The sequence below is a fragment of the Adelges cooleyi genome, unplaced genomic scaffold (genome assembly GCF_023614345.1).
Source record: "Adelges cooleyi isolate 19-005CV unplaced genomic scaffold, UGA_ACOO_1.1 ACOO_flye_CR_arks_rails_tigmint_CR_PRNA_247, whole genome shotgun sequence".
Classification (NCBI taxonomy): domain Eukaryota; kingdom Metazoa; phylum Arthropoda; class Insecta; order Hemiptera; family Adelgidae; genus Adelges; species Adelges cooleyi.
This window is the reverse complement of record NW_026095912.1, coordinates 1874821-1898189: the sequence shown is the minus strand read 5'-3', so window position 1 is coordinate 1898189 and position 23369 is coordinate 1874821. Positions and strand designations below refer to the sequence as shown.

The 23369-nt window shown below is 27.7% G+C and overlaps 2 protein-coding genes across 2 annotated transcripts; both read right to left on the bottom strand.

Annotated features, from left to right (window-relative positions):
- Positions 1-347: 347 nt before the first annotated feature.
- LOC126836761 (uncharacterized) lies at positions 348-15620 on the bottom strand. Its single transcript, XM_050570392.1, has 13 exons — positions 15601-15620; positions 5278-5307; positions 5139-5186; positions 4663-4716; positions 4176-4205; positions 4052-4087; positions 3865-3915; positions 3566-3595; positions 3187-3228; positions 2328-2417; positions 2054-2098; positions 1652-1741; positions 348-694 (listed from the first exon to the last, which is right to left on the bottom strand). The coding sequence occupies exons 2-13, from the start codon at positions 5291-5293 to the stop codon at positions 417-419; spliced, it is 810 nt and encodes a 269-aa protein (XP_050426349.1). The 5' UTR covers positions 5294-5307; positions 15601-15620; the 3' UTR covers positions 348-416.
- Positions 15621-18692: 3072 nt separating this feature from the next.
- LOC126836943 (uncharacterized) lies at positions 18693-22936 on the bottom strand. Its single transcript, XM_050570663.1, has 12 exons — positions 22879-22936; positions 22767-22796; positions 22624-22671; positions 21986-22039; positions 21668-21697; positions 21546-21581; positions 21358-21408; positions 21109-21132; positions 19977-20066; positions 19620-19667; positions 19253-19342; positions 18693-18976 (listed from the first exon to the last, which is right to left on the bottom strand). The coding sequence occupies exons 1-12, from the start codon at positions 22934-22936 to the stop codon at positions 18693-18695; spliced, it is 843 nt and encodes a 280-aa protein (XP_050426620.1).
- Positions 22937-23369: the final 433 nt, after the last annotated feature.

The window sequence follows — 23369 nt, the reverse complement described above, 5'->3', positions numbered from 1 at the left end:
TTTAGTACGATGAAATTGTAGATACCAATCTAAAAAAAATATTAATAAACGCATTTTCCTTTGTGGTCAACTTAGAACAATATGAAAATAACTATGAATTATGAAAACCATAATACAATAGTAGTTCTTATAAATGGTAATATTGTCACTTGTTGATACTATATTATTATCTTTCTTCGGGCAATAAACAGTCCGGCGAAAGTCTACCATCCTTCATTGGGAACCAACTAAGCCATAAAACACACCTCCGGTCAAATTAAGCAACAAATGTGTTTATAACGGTGAGCAAAACGGTTTATTTTAGAAAAAAAAAACAATTACATTAATTGACAATTATTATTCGGATGTTGGTGCAGTATGAAAAAAATGATTTATTTGTTTATTTATAATTTTAAAGAAATGTATACATTTGACTACTAGTCTAAATCGTCATCGCTGTTTGTTTCTTCAAATAGTGGTGCCTTGAGTTGTTCATTTAGTTCTCCTACTATAACATCATGGTCAGTGATGAATACTTCAACATATTTGCCGTTAGATGGTTTGTATTTATAATACTCAAAGGCTTCATCATATATTACACAAACATCAGAGTTCATACGATTATACGTTATTGAAGACGTTTTTACACTAATCCACATTGCAATCAAATCACAAATTCTCAGTACATCTGTCTTGTCATTCGATGACTTTTCAGCTAAAAAAAAAAACAGAAAATGGTTGTTAAAAATTGCCAAATTTTAATTACTGGCCACTATTTTCCAAGACACAATTACCAAACTTAAATTAGACAAGTAATACAATTATATTTAATATGTCAAAACGTTAAATATGAACCAACGTTTGGCGCACTAACCCCCCCCCCCCCCCCCACCACCAGCGGACCTTTTTGAAACTTACACTGTATGACTGTTACCCTAAAAAGAGTGTTCTCAAATTTTTTTTGATTTTTCTTATCAATTTAAATACTGCTATGGTCGTATAAAATAGTAGTTTTATCTTTGCTTTTGTTTTTAATCGTTTTTTTTTTATGAAATCATCAAACAATTTTTTATAATCAGTTAATTTTGTAAAATTATCTCAGCATTCTAAAAAAAATTATGATTATTTTTTTCGAATAACGCAAAGTTATTTAAAAATGAATTTATAATCTAAAAAGTTGCATGCCATAGTTTGAGAATATTTTTAATACTTTTTTTAGAAAGCTGAAAAATTGTACATTAAATATGTAAATTTCAAACCGTGTTCTCCATAAACACGCTAAGAAAAATAAAATAAAATCAATATAATTAAAATAAATGTGTGTAAAAATAAGATAACTTTCCATTTTAAGATAACTTTGACTGGTTTTCAAATTTATTAACAGAACGGGTGAAAGGGTGAAGTGTTATTATAATCTACAGAATGCCATCTCTTATCCTAAATTTTAAACTTCAGTAAATTTACAATAAGAAAAATTATTCAAAACTAGTTATCGGCTAGTCAACACTTTTACCAAACTATTCTTGTTGCTAGGGTTCTTGAAAAAAATAACAAAACATTTTTAATATTGTTTAGTATTGTAAAAAACAAAATTAAAGTGTCTCAAAAAAAAAAAACCACAAATTTTCAATTATAAAAAGTAATACCATTAAAACTCTAAATTTTTATTCACCTAATTTATTGGTAAGTGCATTTCTTATAATTTCTCCAGTATAACGTCTTCTCTCTTTTCCAAGTTTGTTCAATTTCTTAATTTCTTTACCTGCATAAATGTATTTGTGTATAACTGAGTTGAAACCATTATAATATTAATATAAAATATTATATTAATAATATTTATTAATATAATCGTATTAAGTATTTTATTTTGAAATTTAACGCCAAAATCAGTACAAATAGAGGGAAAAGGTATATGAATAGATATGGTAAAACAATATCATTGATGAAGCATAGAAGGGGTGTAAAAATTAAAATTAAAGGTTTACTTAATAGGTAGTAATTATTGTGTGAACAAAAGAATATGTAAAGCAAAATGTATCTTTTAAACGAGCCATAAGTTATATACACTACTAACTATTTTTGTAATCATTTTCGTATAAATCATAACGGCCATCATATTCTGTAACAAAAATATAAAAAAACAGTTCCAATTATCAATGTCAAATGTATTATTAATTTAAACCGATAAATTGAAAAATAAAAAAAAATTAAATCGTGTCCCTAAAAATTAAAACCACAATATATCAAATACTTAAAAATAAATTTATTGTTTTATCTATAATGAATCACCCTGTAAAAAATGTATGTTATTAAAAAAGTATTACCATTAAAACTATATTTACACTCACCGAATAAATTGTTATACATATTTTTGACAAGTTTAACGCTAACATGTCTTTTCGCCTTTTCAAGTGGGGACAAATTCAAATCTTCTATATCTGGATAGATTTATATACAACCGGGTTAATAATATAATATTTATTAATAGCTATATTTGTATTTATTTTTTATTTTGTTATGTAAAGCCCTAATACGCATTTATTTCGCCAGTCTACATAAATATCACATACAATGTACAATATACAGTATAAAAATCGGTATGATACAATGATAGAAAACGCATTGTAACATTAATACAAAATAGAAAATTACAATAAAAACGGCTAAGGCTAAGAATATAAAATTAAGACACTCGACAATTGAGTAGAAAACTAACCAAGCGATTGTTCAGACCAAACTTGATTAAAAAATCTATACAAGAAACTTTGGCACTGTGCAACATTCTATAAATAGGATGGTTGTGGTCAAATGATGTGGTACATGTAAGAACTTGAAATAGAGAATGAGTATGAAAAAAGTGTGAAGCAACGTGCGAAAAGATGTGGTAAAAAAACATCAGGAGCATCGTTCCAACCAATTTTTATTCGATATAATGTCCAACTGCAAGAACTAGCATGACATGTTGTCTGTCGAGTTAGAGTCTTTGTTGACTTAAGACGTCTTGACAACAGATGATTGTACTGTTTATAGTTTGATTTTCTGGTGAAATGTTAAAAACCGATATATGTTGTTCAAAATATTACCGTAAATATAATCTCCTCGACTAAAATTTACTTTATAGTAGTTATTGTGTAAACACAGCAATTTATAAACAAAATGTTATTATTCAATCAAGCCATAAATTCTATTTAATACTAAAAAGAATACCTCTGTAATTACGTTGCTTTGTTCTATCATGAATAGAAAGAACTGGAACAAAAATACAAAATAATTACACAGTTAATCGAACCAGGTTGTTTTATTTATGCATTAACAGTCACTCTAAAATCATATTAATTTGATCAATTAGTCAAAGCAAAATACAGTGTTAAGTTTAAAGTTGGAAGGGGAGAAATAACAAAAAAATTGTGAAAAATTGAGATCACATTGTATAAAAACAATATGAAAAAAAAATTGTAATTTCTTATTAAACCCTGTGAGATATTGAGTGGTTCACGATAAGTGGATCATACTGTATTGTTACTATTGTGCGAACAAAAAAAAATATTTACATCTATTTATTACTGATAAACAACTTTGTAATTACTATTTGCTGTTTCAGCATGCATAGGAATACCTGTAACAAAAATATAAAATAAGTATACAGTTCATCGAACCATGCTGGTTTATTTATCCATAATAGTCACTTTAAAAGCTTATTCATTTGACCAATTAATTAAAACAAAATATAATATTGTTAACATAAAATTTTTTCTATAGCAACGTTTGAATGAATGTTTTCTTTACACTGAATTGTATTATAATCCGATTTTTTCTGTTATTATTAATAAAGTAATTATCAATTTTGAAAATTGTTTGCTAAAAAAATGAAAATTTTATATTTACCAGTTGACGCAAATATATGTTCTTGCAATTGTACTTGTATCGCCATGGAATCTAAAATTTAAATTTAAATAAACTCAAATGTACATATTTCATGTAATATAAGCAAATATTGTACATATTATAAGTCTGTGTGAAGCATTGTAATTATGAAATATGAAATATATAGGTAAAGGTAATAATTAATTACTTGGTGTTATAAAAAAGTGGCGAATTACTGCACGTTCTGAAATTGAAGCAAAAACTTTGTAAAATTAATGATTATCGAACGACTGTGTGGAAATATTTCCAAAAATTGCGATTAAAGTTATTACCCGGCACAATGAACATCCAACACAAATACTCTGAAATTAGCAATACATACATAAATGGTATTAAATTTTATTTACTATTCAAACATAAACCAGAGTGGAAAAAGTAAGAACAATAATATGTGTATTAATAATTGGGAACATAATGCTTAGCTCAGTTAAATTGAATAAGTTTAAAACCCAATGGAAATACAGTGGCTGAACTGAATCATATTATGGGCAAGTAGAATAAGATAAAATAAGATTTATATCACTGAACATTTTCCTTAACCCTTTCACTGCTTAGGACGTGTTACTAAATCCTATTTAATTATTAAAGGAGTACGAAAAAGGTTACTAATATACTAGTGATGGATGGGACGTGTTGCAGTGTGTAAAACACAGTGGCATTGAACGGGTTAAGGTTGAATTTTCGATGTTTTTTGTATACATTTCTTCTATTATCTTATAAGAATTTTTTATTCTTTTCTTATCATATAATTATAATTACTCATTGGATATTTGTTTTCATCCAAAATGGCTGTAAATACATGCTCCAATCCATCTGCAAACAAATAAAGGTTTGACCTATAGAAAATGTCTAATATTTCCAATCAAAACACATTTCCAAATTATTAGAAAAAATTACTCTCCTTGTCGAGGAAAATAATTAAGAGGAGATGAATTCATCCATTTACTGAGGAGTTGTGTGTAAGTAACTTTGTTCAGAAGATCTTAACTTGATCACACTGGTAAAATTGTTTAACTTTCAGGTAGTATAGGAAACTTTATTTTACACAACGTTTAGCACATTGGTACTATATTATAACTCGTGAAATCATCTATATAAACTATTATTTTGATTTATAAGTCATTTGAAACTTAGGCAAACAGTACAAAACAAAAATTAATTAGTATAATTATTATTATACATATATCTATTTATATATATATATATATATATGTATATTATATATTAAATCTTACTTTTTATAAAATCGTCTTTAAAGTCAGAAGCTTCCTTGATTTTCGTGTCTGTTGTACATTTTTGTAAAACATATGTATAAGAATAGTAAAACTAAAAATCTCACAAAATTAGTCTGTATGATAAAAAAATATTACTGACTTGTAATCTCAACCATTTGTATATATTCTTCTGTATAGAATAGATAAATATTACATTTTACAGTTTTTTTTAACGATCTTGTGTGGATAAATATGAAAATAAAATACTTACGTATACCTGCAAATACATTTACACAGATAAATGATAATAAAATACAGGAAATTTTCATTTTTATCTGCAAAAAATAGACATAATTACAATACATGTACAGGACTCATCATATAGCGATTCTTGTAGATACTCAAGAAGAAGTAAATGAGACTACTAGGAAATTAATCCAAGCTGGGGAGAAAATGGGATTAATTGTCAGTGAGGAAAAAACTAACTACATGAAAGTGGCTTGAGAGGAAAACTTTCTAGGTGGTATTTTTAATAATAATAATATTAAAAAAGGTCAATACACATTTGAATTTGTGAATAGCCTCCAATATCTTCAAACACTAGTTAACACTAGTAAAAAGGACATGCACCAAGAGATCACAACAAAGAATCAATAACGCCAATCGGACTAGAGAATCAAAAGTAATATTGTACATAGCATATATAAGACCCATCTTAACTTATGGGTGCGAGGTATGGGCGACATGAGGATACAGGTGGGTGATACAGGAGAAAAGGAATGATAGAGAGGCACGTGGCAGGCAGCGTTGGCCCTTAATTGGCCGTAAGCTGAGAAAGAATAAGAAGATAAACTTTTAAACTTAATTATAAAAAAAAAATACTAATACCAACATCTACTAACTAACAAGAAGGTAAAGTGTTTTGACATTACGGTTAATTTATCAAAAATAATATTTATGTAAAAATACAAAACAAGAAACAGCTTGAACTTGAGGTGTATTATAATAATACAAAATCAAAAATTAAAATTTCATATGATAAACGCTATTCTAAATTTTAATTATATTATGTTTACAACATTTTTTTGTAAAAAACATATTTCAGCAAAACAGTAAAATAAATACATAATTTGCAGCGTAACTTTGCTGGTTTATTTACAAAGCTGTTTTTTAGCTTCGATGAGTAACTGTAAAGGTGTTCCTATGATTTGGTTTTTTTTTTGTATCCACAACACCATACATTATTTCTATGGCCCGATTTACTTGAGATAACCGAAATTATATGTGTTTAGGTGACTTTGGTGGGTCAAAAGTAGAAAAAGTCAACTTCTTCAACGCCAGAACCGAGAATAACCAAAGAAAAGTTCTCGGTTTTTTGGACTTTCAAAGTTAACGTTCTATAACATAGCGTACAACATCAGGCATGTTCCTATACATAAATATCCTCAAATCCAAATTTTAATAATCTAGCTCTCCCTACAGGATTTAATTTAAAAAAAAACGGTATTTGGTCTAATAATCTATTTAATTAAAAACATTGTGCAAAAAAACATGGACTTATATGTTTCATATACCAAATATAAAATATAATTTTAAACTTCAAATATAATTTTATATTTGGAATATTATTCGTATAAATGTATCTAAAATTGATCTGTATCTGTTTGAAAGCGTACTCAATACTTTTGATAGTTTGATGTTTGATAGTATTACTTACTTATGGGTTGTGTATTGCAAAAGAACCAGTGGAAAAAAATGTTATCGAAGGTCTAGATGGGGGAAAATAATTGAAAATTAGTAAAACATATTGAAAGTGAACGAGTTTATCGTTTTTAAGGTTGGAAAGTTTTACTTACTTAAACGATTGCAATGATAGTTACACCGGCTGCTTCGATGGTTTTCTTGCGACTTGTCGAATGACCTATTTTATGTCGAACGAAACAATACAATGTAAATATAATTTTACATATTATATGTAAGCTAGTTTTGCATCAACATTTTTTTATTTGAATAACAAAACAACAAGCACTAATACCTACAGTGTGAACTATATATATATATATATAATTACAGCGCAAAACACTTGTTTAAAAAACACATCGTTTGTATGTGTTCAACGTGCTAACCTATAATAGAGTTAAAAAATAAATCTAAGATTATAACTGGTAACAAGTCTTATAATATAATATTATGTACACAACTAAACAAGTGCTACAATTCATATCGAAGATCAATACATTTTTTCCCTTAGAAGTAAGATAAGTTTGGACTGGTTTTTCCAAAACGGAATATATGGTTTTAATTTGGAAATGTAATATCTAGCAAAGTCATAGTAAATGATCAGAACGATAGAAATCAAAAATTAGGACGTTAATTATTAATTTTTATATAATTTCTCCAATCGTTTTTAGACATACGGTTTGTTTTTTTAAATTTGTTTAAATCAATTAAAACGTGTCGATAAAACAAACATTTTTAAATTTACAATCTCACCGTAACTCTTTTTTGCATGAAATATATTTCATTAAAAATAATATCTCTGTAGTAATATCCGTGTAAAACGCATATTTCTAACGAATTTCTAAGCATCGGTCGCTAAGATACTTATTGAGTATTTATTTTGTTCATTCAAGTACCTATGGTAAAACTATTTTATCTTGCTGGCCTCGAAAAGTTTGGCGAAAACGATTTGTATTTCTTATCTTTTTTTTTTACATTTTACATTATTTTTTAAACTTGATTAAAATGTGGCTTTCACCAATCGCTTAGGCCATGGTCAAAGGTTGAATATTTAAAACTATGAATATTTTGAATAACTAATGATAAACGCAATTACTGTATTTAATTAAAAAGAAATTACATAAAAATAAAAACAGAAATAAATAAGGAAATTATTAAAGAAATTAAAACCTTAAAAATTAAAAAAACTAGTTATGAATTTTTTTGTGGCTAGTGTAAAATTTCAATTTTGTGACTTGTGTCGTTTTTGAAATACAAATAAGCACCAAAGCGTTTAGTCGAAAGTGATGTTATTCAATTTTATCACTTTTATTAATAATAATTCCTGTATACCTGTGAGCTCTCCGTCCCCTCCATGCTTTGATTCCATTATGCCTATACTCTACTGTACTAGTCCTCTCGGATAAAATCCAATATACATGGGTATAAATTATATTTAATACAACTGACGTGTGCGTGCATACCAAATAAATGTTCCTTATAAATTTCAACTCGATCCGACTCTTTTTCTCGAAATTATAGTCAGTAAAAGTTCTGACTTAAAAACCCGTATGGTTTTTTCAAATTTTAACTGTGAAGAAGTAAACTTTTTCATTTTTTACCTCCACAAGGTACCAACTAGATGAAATTTGTGATTTATAGAGTTGCTACTCGAAGGAATTGGTCCAGTATTAAAAAAGTTACTGTGTATACAGACACAAAAAAAAAGCCTAAAAAGAAAAAAACAAATGCTTCAAACGCTAAATGTATGTCAGTTAATTTGTAACAATAGTATGTTTTACTGTGAAGAAGACAACTTTTACTGTCCAATGTACCAACTAGATAAAATTTGTGATTTTTAGAGTTGCTACTCGAAGGAATTGGTCCAGTATTAAAAAAGTTACGGTGTATACGGACACAAAAAAAATCCTACATCGTAGTAAAACCAATACCTTTAATTTGCACCGAAGCTAAAAATGAACTCTACATATATTCTTAAAGGGAAAAAAAACAAATGTTTCAAACGCTAAATGAATGTCAGTTTTTTTGTCAGTTAATTTGTAACAATAGTATTTTAAATTGTAAAATTTGACATCAAACTGAAAAAAACATATTTCTTCTTTTATTTATACACATAATATGGTTGACTTTTAAAAAATGTTTAAATCAATTCCCGCGTGTCGATAAGACAAACATTTCCAATCTTACCTTAACTCTTTTTTCCATAAAATATAATTCATGAAATAAAGTATCTCTGTACATTTCCGTGTAAAACGCAAATTTCTAACGAATTTTCGTAGAAACTTTTTCATATTATCATTTCTTCTATCAGCTCGAACAACAACATTGGAAATCTTTATCCGGTCATACATAAAACCATCACGATTTAATGGCAAGACGATAGGTGTATAATATATTACCTTAAATGGTAAAAAAAAAAAAAAATTGGCATCCTGGATAGACACAGCACACGGGTTTGTACATGCAGTGGGCTTCGTGTTGGCCAAGGCTGGCTAAACGCACTAAAATTTGACAACCATCGTCAAAGTACCTATAGGTTACAGATTTGGGCATTTGATTGCCCCCCGATACTTCTCTCATGCCCTTGACGCATCGTTTGCAGGCTACCGTGATTCATTGGACACTAAATAGCATATCGTATGTGCATTACATGATATTTTTATTTTCACTGAGACTGGGTTCACAGATAGTGTTATGTCATCAGAATTTTTGGGTTTTCATATTTATGGTGTATATATCATAAGTATGATATGATAAAACAACTCAAACAAGCTTATTATCCAGAGGCGGTGCACAGTGGGTCAAAATTCAAATCTGGTTGGACAAAAGTCTATTTTTAAAAATTATGATATTGTTAGAAATAAGTCGTTAAATAGTTGGATACGATAGAATGGTTTCATATTTGACCTTTGGACGTCTGCTAACAGAGGTATTGAACTTGGAATGTTTACTTTTGTGTGGCGCGCTAATACAAATTAATCGAATTCAAACTGTTGATGGATCACTTATTAGAAAATTATAATGTTATTAACATGGATTCTGAAGTGTCGGATATGTACTTTTATCTGGTATAACCGTTAGCCTAACATGTGTATGTTAAACATATCTATTGTATATTACTTTAAAATTACTATTTTGGTTAAAATATTTAAACATTTTTACTTTGTTGGCGAAGGATCTTAAACAAATTCTTGGACAGAACGAGTGACTAATGAAGAAGTGTATCAGAGGATAAATGGAAAAATATCAATAAAGACGACAATCGCGGAGAGAAGAAAGAAGTGGATAGGACATCTCATAAGAAACAATACATGAATAACGACTATAATTGATGGTAAGCCCGAAGGGAAGCTAGGAAGACCTAGGCAGTCATATTATATAAAACAAATTATGTTGGATATATTATTAAATAAGATAAATTTTAAAGTAGGTACATAATCAACGATCCAAAGGCATATTGATATACATATTGTAAGAACTGAACGAACCAAAAACAAACTCAAGTTTTATATAATAAAATTAGCACAATTGAAGATCAATTTATCACGATTTTGTCTAGAGGAACAAACTTATACATTAAGTCAAGTCTACGTCAAGTTTTATTTTTGCGTTTTCTAAAATAACACACTTGTCACAAAGAGAAAAAAAACATTGATTTTAATTACCTTAATATACTATATGCTATACATTTATCTATATATGAAATGGTAGTTTGAATTGTCACTCGTTGATACTATATTATCTTTCTTTGGGCAATAAACAGTCCAGAAAAAGTCTACCATCCTCCTCTTCATTGGGAACCAACTAAGCCATAAAACATACCTCCGGTCAAAATCAAACCAAAGGCACGGAAAAATAATAATAATAATAATTCTTAAGCAACAAATGTGTTTATAACGGTGAGCAAAACGGTTTATTTTAGAGAAAAAAAACAATTACATTAATTGACAATTATTATTCGGATGTTAGTGCAATATGAAAAAAATGATTTATTTGTTTATTTATAATTTTAAAGAAATATATACATTTGACTACTAGTCTAAATCGTCATCGCTGTTTGTTTCTTCAAATAGTGGAGCCTTGAGTTGTTCATTTAGTTCTCCTACTATAACATTATGGTCAGTGATGAATACTTCAACATATTTGCCGCTAGATGGTTTGTATTTATAATACTCAAAGGCTTCATCATATATTACACAAACATCAGAGTTCATACGATTATACGTTATTGAAGACGTTTTTACACTAATCCACATTGCAATCAAATCACAAATTCTCTGTACATCCGTCTTGTCATTCGTTGGGTTTTCAGCTAAAAAAACAGAATAGTTGTTGAAAATTGCCAAATTTAAATTACTGGGCACTATTTCCCAAGACACAATTACCAAACTTAAATAAGACAAGTAATACAATTATATTTAATATGTCAAAACGTTAAATAAGAACTAACGTTTGGCGCACTAACCCCCCCCCCCACCCAGCGTGAATCTTTTTGAAACTTACACTGTATGACTGTTACGAGCTCAAATTTTTTGATTTTTCTTATCAATTTAAATACTGCTATGGTCGTATAAAATAGTCATTTTATCTTTGCTTTTGTTTTTAATCGTTTTTTTTTTATGAAATCATCAAACAATTTTTTATAATCAGTTAATTATGCAAAATTATCTCAGCATTCTAAAAAAATTATGATTTTTTTCGAATAACGCAAAGTCATTTAAAATGAATTTATAATCTAAAATGTTGCATGCCATAGTTTGAGAATATTTTTAATACTTTTTTTAGAAAGCTGAAAAATTGTACATTAAATATGTAAATTTCAAACCGTGTTCTCCATAAACACGCTAAGAAAAATAAAATAAAATAACCACAGTAATCAATATAATTAAAATGAATGTGTGTAAAAATAAGATAACTTTCCATTTTAAGATAATTTTGACTGGATTTCAAATTTATTAACAAAACGGGTGAATGGGTGAAGTGCTATTATAATCTACAAAATTCCATTTCTCATCCTAAATTTTAAACTTCAGTAAATTTACAATAAGACAAATTATTCAAAACTAGTTATCGACCAGTCAACACTTTAACCAAACTATTCTTGTTGCTAGGGTTCTAGAAAAAAATGACAAAAAATATGTTGTGTAGTGATGAAAAAAAAAAATTAGTGTCTCAAAAAAAAAAAACCACAGATTTTCAATTATAAAAAGTAATACCATTAAAATTTTAAATTTTTATTCACCTAATTTATTGGTAAGTGCATTTCTTATAATTTCTCCAGTATGGCGTCTTCTCTCTTTTCCAAGTTCATTCAATTTCTTAATTTCTTTACCTGCATAAATGTATTTGTGTATAATTGAGTTGAAACCATTACAATATTTATAAATATAATATCATTTTGTCAATGATATCATTGATGGAGCCTATAAGGAGTTAAAAATAAAAATAATAAGTTTTCTTAATATTAAATATTGTGTGAACAAAAGAATATGTAAAGCAAATTTTATATTTTAAACGAGCCATAAGTTCTATTTACAACTAAGTTGTTTTGTAATCATTTTCGTATAAATCATAACGCTTATTATGTTCTGCGACAAAAATATAAAAACATTATATAGTTAATTAAATATATCTATCAATAACAACTACCAATGTCAAATATATTATTAATTTAAACCGATAAATTTAAAAATTAAACTGTGTCCTCAAAAATTAAAACCAAAAATTATCAATTAGTTAAAAATAAATTGATTGTGTTATCTTTAATGAATCACCCTGTAAAAAATGTATGTTTTTAAAAAAGCATTACCATTAAAACTATATTTATATTCACCTAATATTTGGTTAACTACATTTTTCAAAGCTTTTCTAGTATAATGTCTTTTCGCCTTTTCACGTTTGGCCAATTTCAACCCTTCTTTACCTAGATAGATGTAAATATAACCGGGTTAATAATATAATATTTATTAATGTATCTGTATTTAATTTTTGATTTCTAATGTAAAGCCCTAATATGCATATTTTATTTCACCAATTTACATAAATATCACATACAAAGTACAATATACAGTATAAAAAGCAGTATGATACAATTATAGAAAACACATTGTAATATGTAAAATTAATAGAAAATAGAAAATTACAATATAATGGCTAAGGCTAAGAATATAAAATTAAGGCACTCAACAATCGAATTGAAAACTAACCATGCGATTGTTCATACCAAAATTGATTAAAAAATCTATACAAGAAACTTTGGCACTATTGAGACATTGTAACTATTGTGCAAACAAAAAAAAATGTATATCAAGCTTAAGTTCTATAATATATTACTAATCATTAACTTTGTAATTACTATTTGCTGTTTCAGCAGGCATAGGAATACCTGTAACAAAAGTAAAAAATAATTATACAGCTACTATTATCGAACCAGTTAAGTCCGGGCAACATGCACAATACAACATTTATCAATAATCAGTTACAAATCAAGGAGATGTGACCCGTCAAGAAATAAATTAAGCTCAGTTTGTAGGAGGCAACAGTTCGTTAACATAAGACGTCTTAACAAAAAATTACTGTCGTGTTTATGATTTGATTTTGTGGTGGAATGTTATGAAATTTATATACGCCAATGTTATGTTATTAAGTGTCCTCAACTAAATTTTAATTTATTATAATTACCGTGTAACTTGAAAAATATACAAAAAAAATTTTATCGTTCAAACGAGGTGTAAGCTCTATTTAATAAATAACTTTGTAATTACTATTGGATGTATTAGCAGGCACAGAGATACCTGTAACCAAATAAAAAATAATTATACAGCTAGTCAAACCAGGTTGTTTTATTTATCCATAATAGTCACGCTAAAAAGCTTGTTAATTTGACCAATTAATTAAAACAAAATATTATAGTATTAACATGAAATTTTTCTATAGCAACGTTTGAATGAATGCTTTCTTTACAATGCATTTTATTGTAATCTGATTTTTTCTGTGCCTTCATTTTGTCCTTTGTATTTACCAAAAGTTCTTGTGAACTATTATTTCTTGATGAACTTAACTGTACTCTGTATTTGTTTGAAATTCCTGGGAAATGTAACAAGCTGATCTTTTTGTATTTTGTTCACAATCTCGTCTAAAGGTGTTATTAGCCTGAATTATTTTGGCCATTTGTGTTTATGAATAATTTTGAAAATGGTTTTTATCATATTCATAAAATGTAACTTCTATTTATTTAAGTAATTATCAATTTTGAATATTGTTTGCTAAAATAAATGAAAATGTTATATTTACCCGTTGACGCGAGTATGTGTTCTTGCAATTGTACTTGTATAGCCATGGAATCTAAAATTTAGATTAAAATAAACTTAAATGTACATATTTCTTGTAATATAAGCAAATATTGTACGTATTATAAGTCTGTGTGAAGCATTGTAATTATGAAATATGAAATTAATAGGTAAAGGTAATACTTGATTACATGGTGTTATTACAGAGTGGCGAATTACTGCACGTTCTGAAATTAAAGCGAAAATTTAGTATAATTAATGATTATCGAACGACTGTGTGAAAATATTTCCAAAAATTGCGATTAAATTTATTACCCGGCACAGTGAACATCCAACACAAATACGCTGAAATTAGCAATACATACATAAATTCAATACATACATGCATACATTAATTCAAACATAAACCAGAGTAGAAAAAGTAAGAACAATAATATGTGTATTAGTAATTGGGAAAATAACGTTTAGCTCTGATAAATTGAATAAGTTTAAAACCCAATGAAAATACAGTGGCTGAACTAAATCATATTATGGGCATCATATAAGTAGAATAAGATTTATATCACTGAACATTTTCCTTAACCCTTTCACTGCCTAGGACGTGTTATTAAATCCTGTGTGTCGCAGTGTGTAAAACACAGTAGCATTAAAAGGGTTAAGGTTGAATTTTCGACGTTTTTTGTATACATTTCTTCTATTATCTTTTTTATTCTTTTCTTATCATATAATTATAATTACTCATTGAATATTTGTTTTCATCCAAAATGGCTGTAAATACATGCTCCAATCCATCTGCAAACAAATAAAAGTTTGACTTATAGAAAATATCTAACATTTCTAATCAAAACACATTTAAAAATCATTAGAAAATATTACTCTCCTTGTCGAGGAAAATAATTAAGAGGAGATGAATTCATCCATTTACTGAGGAGTTGTGTGTAAGTAACTTTGTTCAGAAGATCTTAACTTGATCACACTGGTAAAATTGTTTAACTTTCAGGTAGTATAGGAAACTTTATTTTACACAACGTTTAGCACATTGGTACTATATTATAACTCGTGAAATCATCTATATAAACTATTATTTTGATTTATAAGTCATTTGAAACTTAGGCAAACAGTACAAAACAAAAATAAATTAGTATAATATTATTTATTATAAATGTATCTATTTATATATGTGTATATAATATATTAAATCTTACTTTTTATAAAATCATCTTTAAAGTCAGAAGCTTCCTTGATTTGCGTGTCTGTTGTACATTTTTTTAAAACATATTTATAGTAAAAGTAAAACTAAAAACTCACAAAATTAGTCTGTATGATAAAAAAATATTACTGACTTGTAATCTCAACCACTTGTATATATTCTTCTGTAAAGAAAAGATAATTATTACATTTTACAATTTTTTTTAACGATCTTGTGTGGATAAATATGAAAATAAAATACTTACGTATACCTGCAAATACATTTACACAGATAAATGATAATAAAATGCAGGAAATTTTCATTTTAATCTGCAAAAAATAAACATAATTGCAATTTATATAAGACTAGAAGTTGAAGTGTTTTGATATTACATATCATTCCTGCGCTAATAAGCAGCAGTTGATTGGACAAATTTGGACAAATGAAACAATTCCTGAAGAATGGAATGTAGGCATCATCTGCCCAATTTACAAAAAAGGAGATCCATGAAAAACGAACAATTATAGAGGAATAGCACTACAGGATGTATTTTATTAGACCCTCGCTAACGTTATACATAGTGTGCTAGATAGCTAAATGATAATGGAAGAAACTAGATTCATGGATTAAATAGAAGCCCTATACTCGCTTTCGCAGATCATATAGCAGCGATCCTTGTAGATATTTTAAAGATGTAACTGAGACTACTAAAAAATTAATCCAAGCTGGGGAGATGATGTGACTAATAATTGTCAGTGAGGAAAAACTAAATACATAAAAGTTGCTTGAGAGAAAAACTTTCTAAGTTGTAAAATTAATAATACTAATAATAACAATAGTATTAAAATTAGTCAATACACATTTGAACGCGTGAATAGCTTCAAATATCTTGGGACACAACAGTAAAAATGGCATGCACTGAGAGATACAACAAAGAATCAAAAACGCCCATCTTAACTTATGGGTGTTAGGTATGGGCTACGACCAAAGGAGATGACACGAAACTTATAACATTTCAAAGAAAGTGTTAAGAAGAATATATGACCCATACTACAATACTTCCACACAACAATACGAAATTAGACACAACGAAGATTTAAGGAATCTATTTAAACATCCAAATATGAAAAGTAAACGGATTCAGTCTTAGGTCTCTCGGATACAGACTTGGGCATGTCTGGAGAGCAGAAGGAAGTGAAATGAAGGAAATACTATACAAAAATGAAATAGGAAAAGACATCATAGAGATCCAAGACAAAGACGGCTAGGTACAGTACTTAAGGATTTATGAACCACAGATGACACGATGTAGGTGGGAGATATAGGAGAATGACAACGATAGAGAGGCACGTGACAGGCAGCGTTGGCCTGAAGATAAAGTTTTAAACTTGATTTAAAAAAAAAAAAAATACTAATACCAACACCTACTAACTAACAAAAAGGTAAAGTGTTTTGATATTACGGTTAACTTATTAAAAATAATATTTATGTAAAAATAAAAGACAAGAAACAACTTGAACTCGAGGTGTATTATAATAATACAAAATCAAAAATACAATTTTACATAATAAACACGCTTATAACATTTTTTTGTAAAAAACATATTTCAGCAAAACAGTAAAATAAATACATAGTTTGCAGCGTAACTTTGCTGGTTTATTTACAAAGCTGTTTTTTAGCTTCGATGAGTAACTGTAAAGGTGTTCCTATGATTTGGTTTTTTTTTGTATCCACAACACCATACATTATTTCTATGGCCCAATTTACTTGAGTTAACCGAAATTATATGTGTTTAGGTGACTTTGGTGGGTCAAAAGTAGAAAAAGTCAACTTCTTCAACGCCAGAACCGAGAATAACCAAAGAAAAGTTCTCGGTTTTTTGGACTTTCAAAGTTAACGTTCTATAACATAGCGTACAACATCAGGCATGTTCCTATACATAAATATCCTCAAATCCAAATTTTAATAATCTAGCTCTCCCTACAGGATTTAATTTAAAAAAAAAACGGTATTTGGTCTAATAATCCATTTAATTAAAAACATTGTGCAAAAAAACATGGACTTATATGTTTCATATACCAAATATAAAATATAATTTTAAACTTCAAATATAATTTTATATTTGGAATATTATTCGTATAAATGTATCTAAAATTGATCTGTATCTGTTTGAAAGCGTACTCAATACTTTGATAGTTTGATGTTGATAGTATTACTTACTTATGGGTTGTGTATTGCAAAAGAACCAGTGGAAAAAAATGTTATCGAAGGTCTAGATGGGGGAAAATAATTGAAAATTAGTAAAACATATTGAAAGTGAACGAGTTTATCGTTTTTAAGGTTGGAAAGTTTTACTTACTCAAACGATTGCAATGATAGTTACACCGGCTGCTTCGATGATTTTCTTGCGACTTGTCGAATGACCTATTTTATGTCGAACGAAACAATACAATGTAAATATAATTTTACATATTATATGTAAGCTTATTGTGCATCAACATGTTTTTATGTGAATAACAAAACAACAAGCACTAATACCTACAGTGTGAACTATATATATATATATAATTACAGCGCAAAACACTTGCTTAAAAAACACATCGTTTGTATGTGTTCTAACGTTCTAGCCCATATAAGAGTTAAAATATAAATTTTAGACTGTGGCGGTAGCAAAAATCTTATATTATAATATTATGTTTACAGCTTAACAAGTGCTACAATTTATATTGAAGCTTTTTAGTTAACGTAAGTTTGAACTCGGTTTTTCCAAAATGGAACATATGGTTTTAATTTGGAAATGTAATATTTTTACAAGTCATATTCTTGTGGTATCTACCTGTATAAAAAATAATTGTAGTTTGAATTTTAACCGTTATTTCGTTATTCATCCCACAATGCTGGAGAATAATGTTGAAAAAATAATTTATTTTTTTCAAACTTACCATTAATTAAAATTTTTATTATTTTCATTTAATAGTATGAAATTTTGTTAAACCATCTAAAAAAATGAATAAATATATTTTCCTTCGTGGTTAACTTAAAACAACATGAAAATATTAATGAATTATAAAAACTATAAAAAAGTGTACAACAAATACAATAGTAGTTCTTATACAATTGAATTTTGTAACCTATCTAAATCATAAAACCTACTTCCTGTCAAAATCAAACCATAGCTATAGATACGCAATAATAATAATACTTCTTAAGCAACAAATGTGTTTATGATGGTGAAAAAAACCGTTTATTCTCGATAAAAACATTATTGTAATTGACATTTATTTTCCAATGTTAGTGCAATATGCAAAAATTGTTTATTTGTTTACTTATAATTGCATAGAAATATACAATTGATTACTAGTCTAAATTGTTAAGCCGGTTCTGTTCCTCAATTAGAAAATGATCCTTGAGTAGTTGTACTTTTAAATCTTCTATTTTTTCGTCTTTGTAAAAGAGTTTTACTTGACACCATTTGCCCTTCAATGGCCTGTATTTTACAGAACGACCGACATCGTAATCTATTACACAAGCGTCAGATTCTATAATGTACGACGTTAGTAAAGACGTTTTTACACTAATCCACATTCCTATCAAAGTGCAAATTCTCTGAACATACATCTTGTCAGTCGAGAACTTTTCAGCTAAAAAAAAACAGAAAATGCTTATTAAAAATTATTGCCAAGTTTAGTTTCTAAGCTACTTTTTTTCTATAATTTGCAGGACACAATTAAAAATAAATTTAAAATCTAAAAAGTAGTTTTTTTTAACATGTGGACCAAAGATTGAAAAAGTTTTTAATATTTTTTTTAGACAATAATTTAATAAACTAATTGACAATAAATGTGTAAAATTCAAACAGAGTTAGAGCTTTTTAAATATAAAAAGCAATACCATTAAATTTTGCTATTTATATTTACCTAATTTTTGGGTAAGTACTTTTTTTATAGCTTCTCCAGTAAGACGTCTTCTCGCCTTTCCAAGTTCGTTCAATTTCACAATTTCTTTGCCTGTATAAACGTATGTATGTGTAACTGAGTTGAAAACATTTAAATATTTGTAAAAATATTCGTTTTAATTTGAAATTTAACGCCCAAATGAGTACAAAATAAGTGGAAAGTAATGTGAAAAGATATAGTAAAAATATAACATCCGTATTGACGGAGCCTAGAGGGGGTGAAAAAATAAAAACTAAATTTTAATTCATTGTAATTGTTGTGTGAACAATGGAAAATGTAAAACAAATTGTAACTTTTAAACAAGCCATAACTTATATTTACTACTAACGACTAGCTTTGTAATTTCTTTGGTATATTTCATGACGCTCAGAATGATCTGCAAAAAATTAAAAACATTTTATAGTTAATCAAACTTGGTTGATATATTGATCCATAACAGTTCCAATTAATCAATGCCAAAAATTGTATTAATATAAAGCCGATATAATCCACCTAATCTAGAAAAAAATGTATATATTGTTCAATATTAAAAAAATAACAAAAGTTAAACTGCGTCCCAAAGAAGAAAAACTACAAATTATCAATTAGTTAAAAATAAATTGATTGTGTTACCTACAATAAATAACCTTGTAAAAAATAAATTTAATTAAAAAAGCAATACCGTTAAAACTATATTTATATTCACCTAATATTTGGTTAACTACATTTTTCAAAGCTTTTCCAGTAAAATGTCTTCTCGCCTTTTCACGTTTGGTAATTGTTATCATTTCTTTACCTGCATTATTTTTAATATTTAACCGGGTCAATAATGCAGTATAATAAGCAATATTATGCAATGATAGATAACACACACTGTAACATGTAACATTAGTACATAGATAAAAATATTACAATGAAAATGGCTAGAGCTGAGAATATAAAATTAAGACAATCAACAATTGAGTAGAACTAACCAAGCGATTTTCCAGACCAAACTTGATTAAAAAATCTATACAAGAAACTTGGGCACTGTGCAACATTCTATGAATAGGATGGTTGCGGTCAAATGATGTGGTGCGAGTAAGAACTTGGAACAGGGAATGAGTACAAAAAATAGTGGGAAGGAACGTGCGACAAGATGTGGTAAAAGAATTTCAGGGGCCTAGAAGAAGTGTAAAATAAAATTCAGTTCAGCGTTAGTTCAACGATCAACCGAAGTGATATTGTTAAGGAAAGTACGGACAACGATGTACAATACAACATTTATCAATAATCAATGGCAGATCAAGGAGATGAGGCCCGTCAAGAAATAAATTAAGCTCAGTTTGTATCTGGTAATAGTTCGTAGGAAAGGTAATAATAAAGAAGATGTTTCGAAGGAACTTTGTGTGTTTGCAAACTCCAACTAAAACGAGGATAAGGAACCCTCTGCGTGATGCCTAATAAGACAGTAGAATGATCAGAAACACCTCTATGCCCTTTAGTGCGTTGTCTTCTATCTGCGAGGTAAGATGTGATCCAAGCCCAGTTGGGAATCCAATTCCAAATTGTTGATATGATATAAACTGCCAGTACTAGTATGGCATGTCGTTTTTCGAGTCACAAGTATACTTTTTCAAGTTAACTTAAGACGCCAAAACAACAAATTACTGTCGTGTTTATGATTTGATTTTGTGGTGAAATGTTTTAACATTTATATACGTCAATATTATGTTTTTAAGTGTCCTCAACCAAATTTTACTTTATTTTAATTACTGTGTAACTTGAAAAATCTACAAAGACTATTTCATCGTTCAAACGAGCAGTAAGTTCTATTTAATGAATAACTTTGTAATTACTATTGGTTGTATCAGCAGGAATATCTGTAACAAAAATAAAAAATAATTAAACAGCTATTCAAACCAGGTTGTTTTATTCATCCATAAGAGTCACTCTAAAATTCATATTAATTTGACCAATTAATCAAATCAAAATAAATTATTAACATAAAACTATTATATTGCGACGTTTGAATGATTGCTTTCTTTACACTGTAATCGAGTAATTATCAATTTTGAAAATTGGTCTCCAAAAAATTGAACACTTACCTATTGAATCAGATATTTGTTTTTGCAAAAATTCTTGTGTCGGTATTGATTCTAAAATAAAACAAACTTAAATGTACTTATTTTTTTTTTTAATAGAAACAAATATTGTATATATTTTAAAGCTGTGTAAAGTATTATAAATATAAAAGTTTGAAATATATAGATAAAGGTGATATTTTATAGATTACCGTTTAGATAGTCAAAGTGGTAAGTTATTCCTTGTTCTGAAATTAAAGCGAAAACTGTATAATTAATTATTATCAAACGACTGTGTGGAAATATTTCCAAAAATTGCCATAAAAATGATTACCCGGCACAGTAAACATCAAATTCATAAAAACTGAAATTAGCCATATATAAATTAATGGTATTGAATTAAAATATGTTATTCAAACATAAACTACTAGAGTAGAAATGTAAGGAAAAATAATATATATATTAGTAATTGGAAACAAAATGCTTAGCTCTATTAAATTAAATATTATGAAATCCAATGAAAATACTACATAACATTTTCATTAACCATGGTAATGAAACGGTTAAGGGTGAATTTTTGTAGTTTTTTTTAAAAAAGTTCTTCTATCACCAAGATTTTTTTATTTGTTTATAATTATATAATTATAATTACACAATGGATGTTTATTTGCGTGTAAAATGACCGTAATTACATGCACCAATTTATCTGAAACAAACAAATAACGGTTTGACCTATAGAAAATTTCTAAGATATATTAATCAGAATACATTTACAAATTATTAAAAAAAAATACTCTTCCTGCCGAGGGAAAATAGTCAATTCCTAGAATCAAGTGTGTTCACAGACGCAATCTAAAATATAAAACTACCACTTTAAGAGGATGCGAATCCGCCCCTATTTATTAAGGATTGGGTTAAGGCAATTTTTTTTAGAAATCTTAACCACACAGATAAAGTTTTTAACTTTCAGATGATGTAGGTAACTTTTCTGTGAGCCAATTTTTGGAAGCGCTGTATCATGAAAGCCAACTCATGGTTTTATACCGTAAAAACGCATGTGCCTCTTTACAATATAAACTAATTATTTTTCATTACTTTAATATGTACACAGTATTTGTCACACTGTTATTATATTTTAACTCGTGCTTTCACGTATATATATTATATTTTTGACTTATAATTCATTTGAAAATTAGGTAAACATCACAAAAGAAAAGTATATTAGTATACTAATTATTATACATTTATCTATTTATATATGTGATGTACATAAATATGTATATATCTTACTTCCTTTTAAATCATCTTTATAGTCTGAAGCAATCTTGATTTGCGAGTCTGTTGTAAACGTTTTTTTAAAAAATATGTAAAAAAAAATATTAAAATTAAAAAACTCACAAAGATTGTCAGTATGATAAAAGGATATCACTTACTTGTCATTTCAACTATATCTATATATTCTTCTGTAATGAAAAGTTAAATCTTACATTTCGTTTTAGATTTTAAACTATCTTGTGTGAGTTAATATGAAAATAAAAGGCTTACGTATGTCTGCAAATACATTTACACAGATAAATGATATTAAAATACAGAAAATTTTCATTTTTACCTGAAAAAAATAACAATCATAAATGCAATTCAAGCGCTTCCGGTTTGGTCGAGATACATCGTGTGAAATAATAACTATGTGGCATTATTTTTTTTTTAAATTACAAAACGGTATTTAACAGTATACAATGTATATAAAGACACACGGACTTATATAATTGATATACCGCATATAAAATATAATGTTATATTTGGTATATTATTTGTAGATAAATGTATAAAAAATTCATCCATCTCTGTTTTACAGTGTACTTACAACTTTTGAAGTGTGATAGTGTTACTTACTATTGGCCTTGATGTATAATGAAAATAAGACTAGTGGATATCTAAGGATATAGTGGATATCGTTTTTCCAGTTTTGATAGTATTACTTATTTAAACAATTTGCAATGATAGATAACCCGGCTGTTTCAATGGTTTGCTTAAGA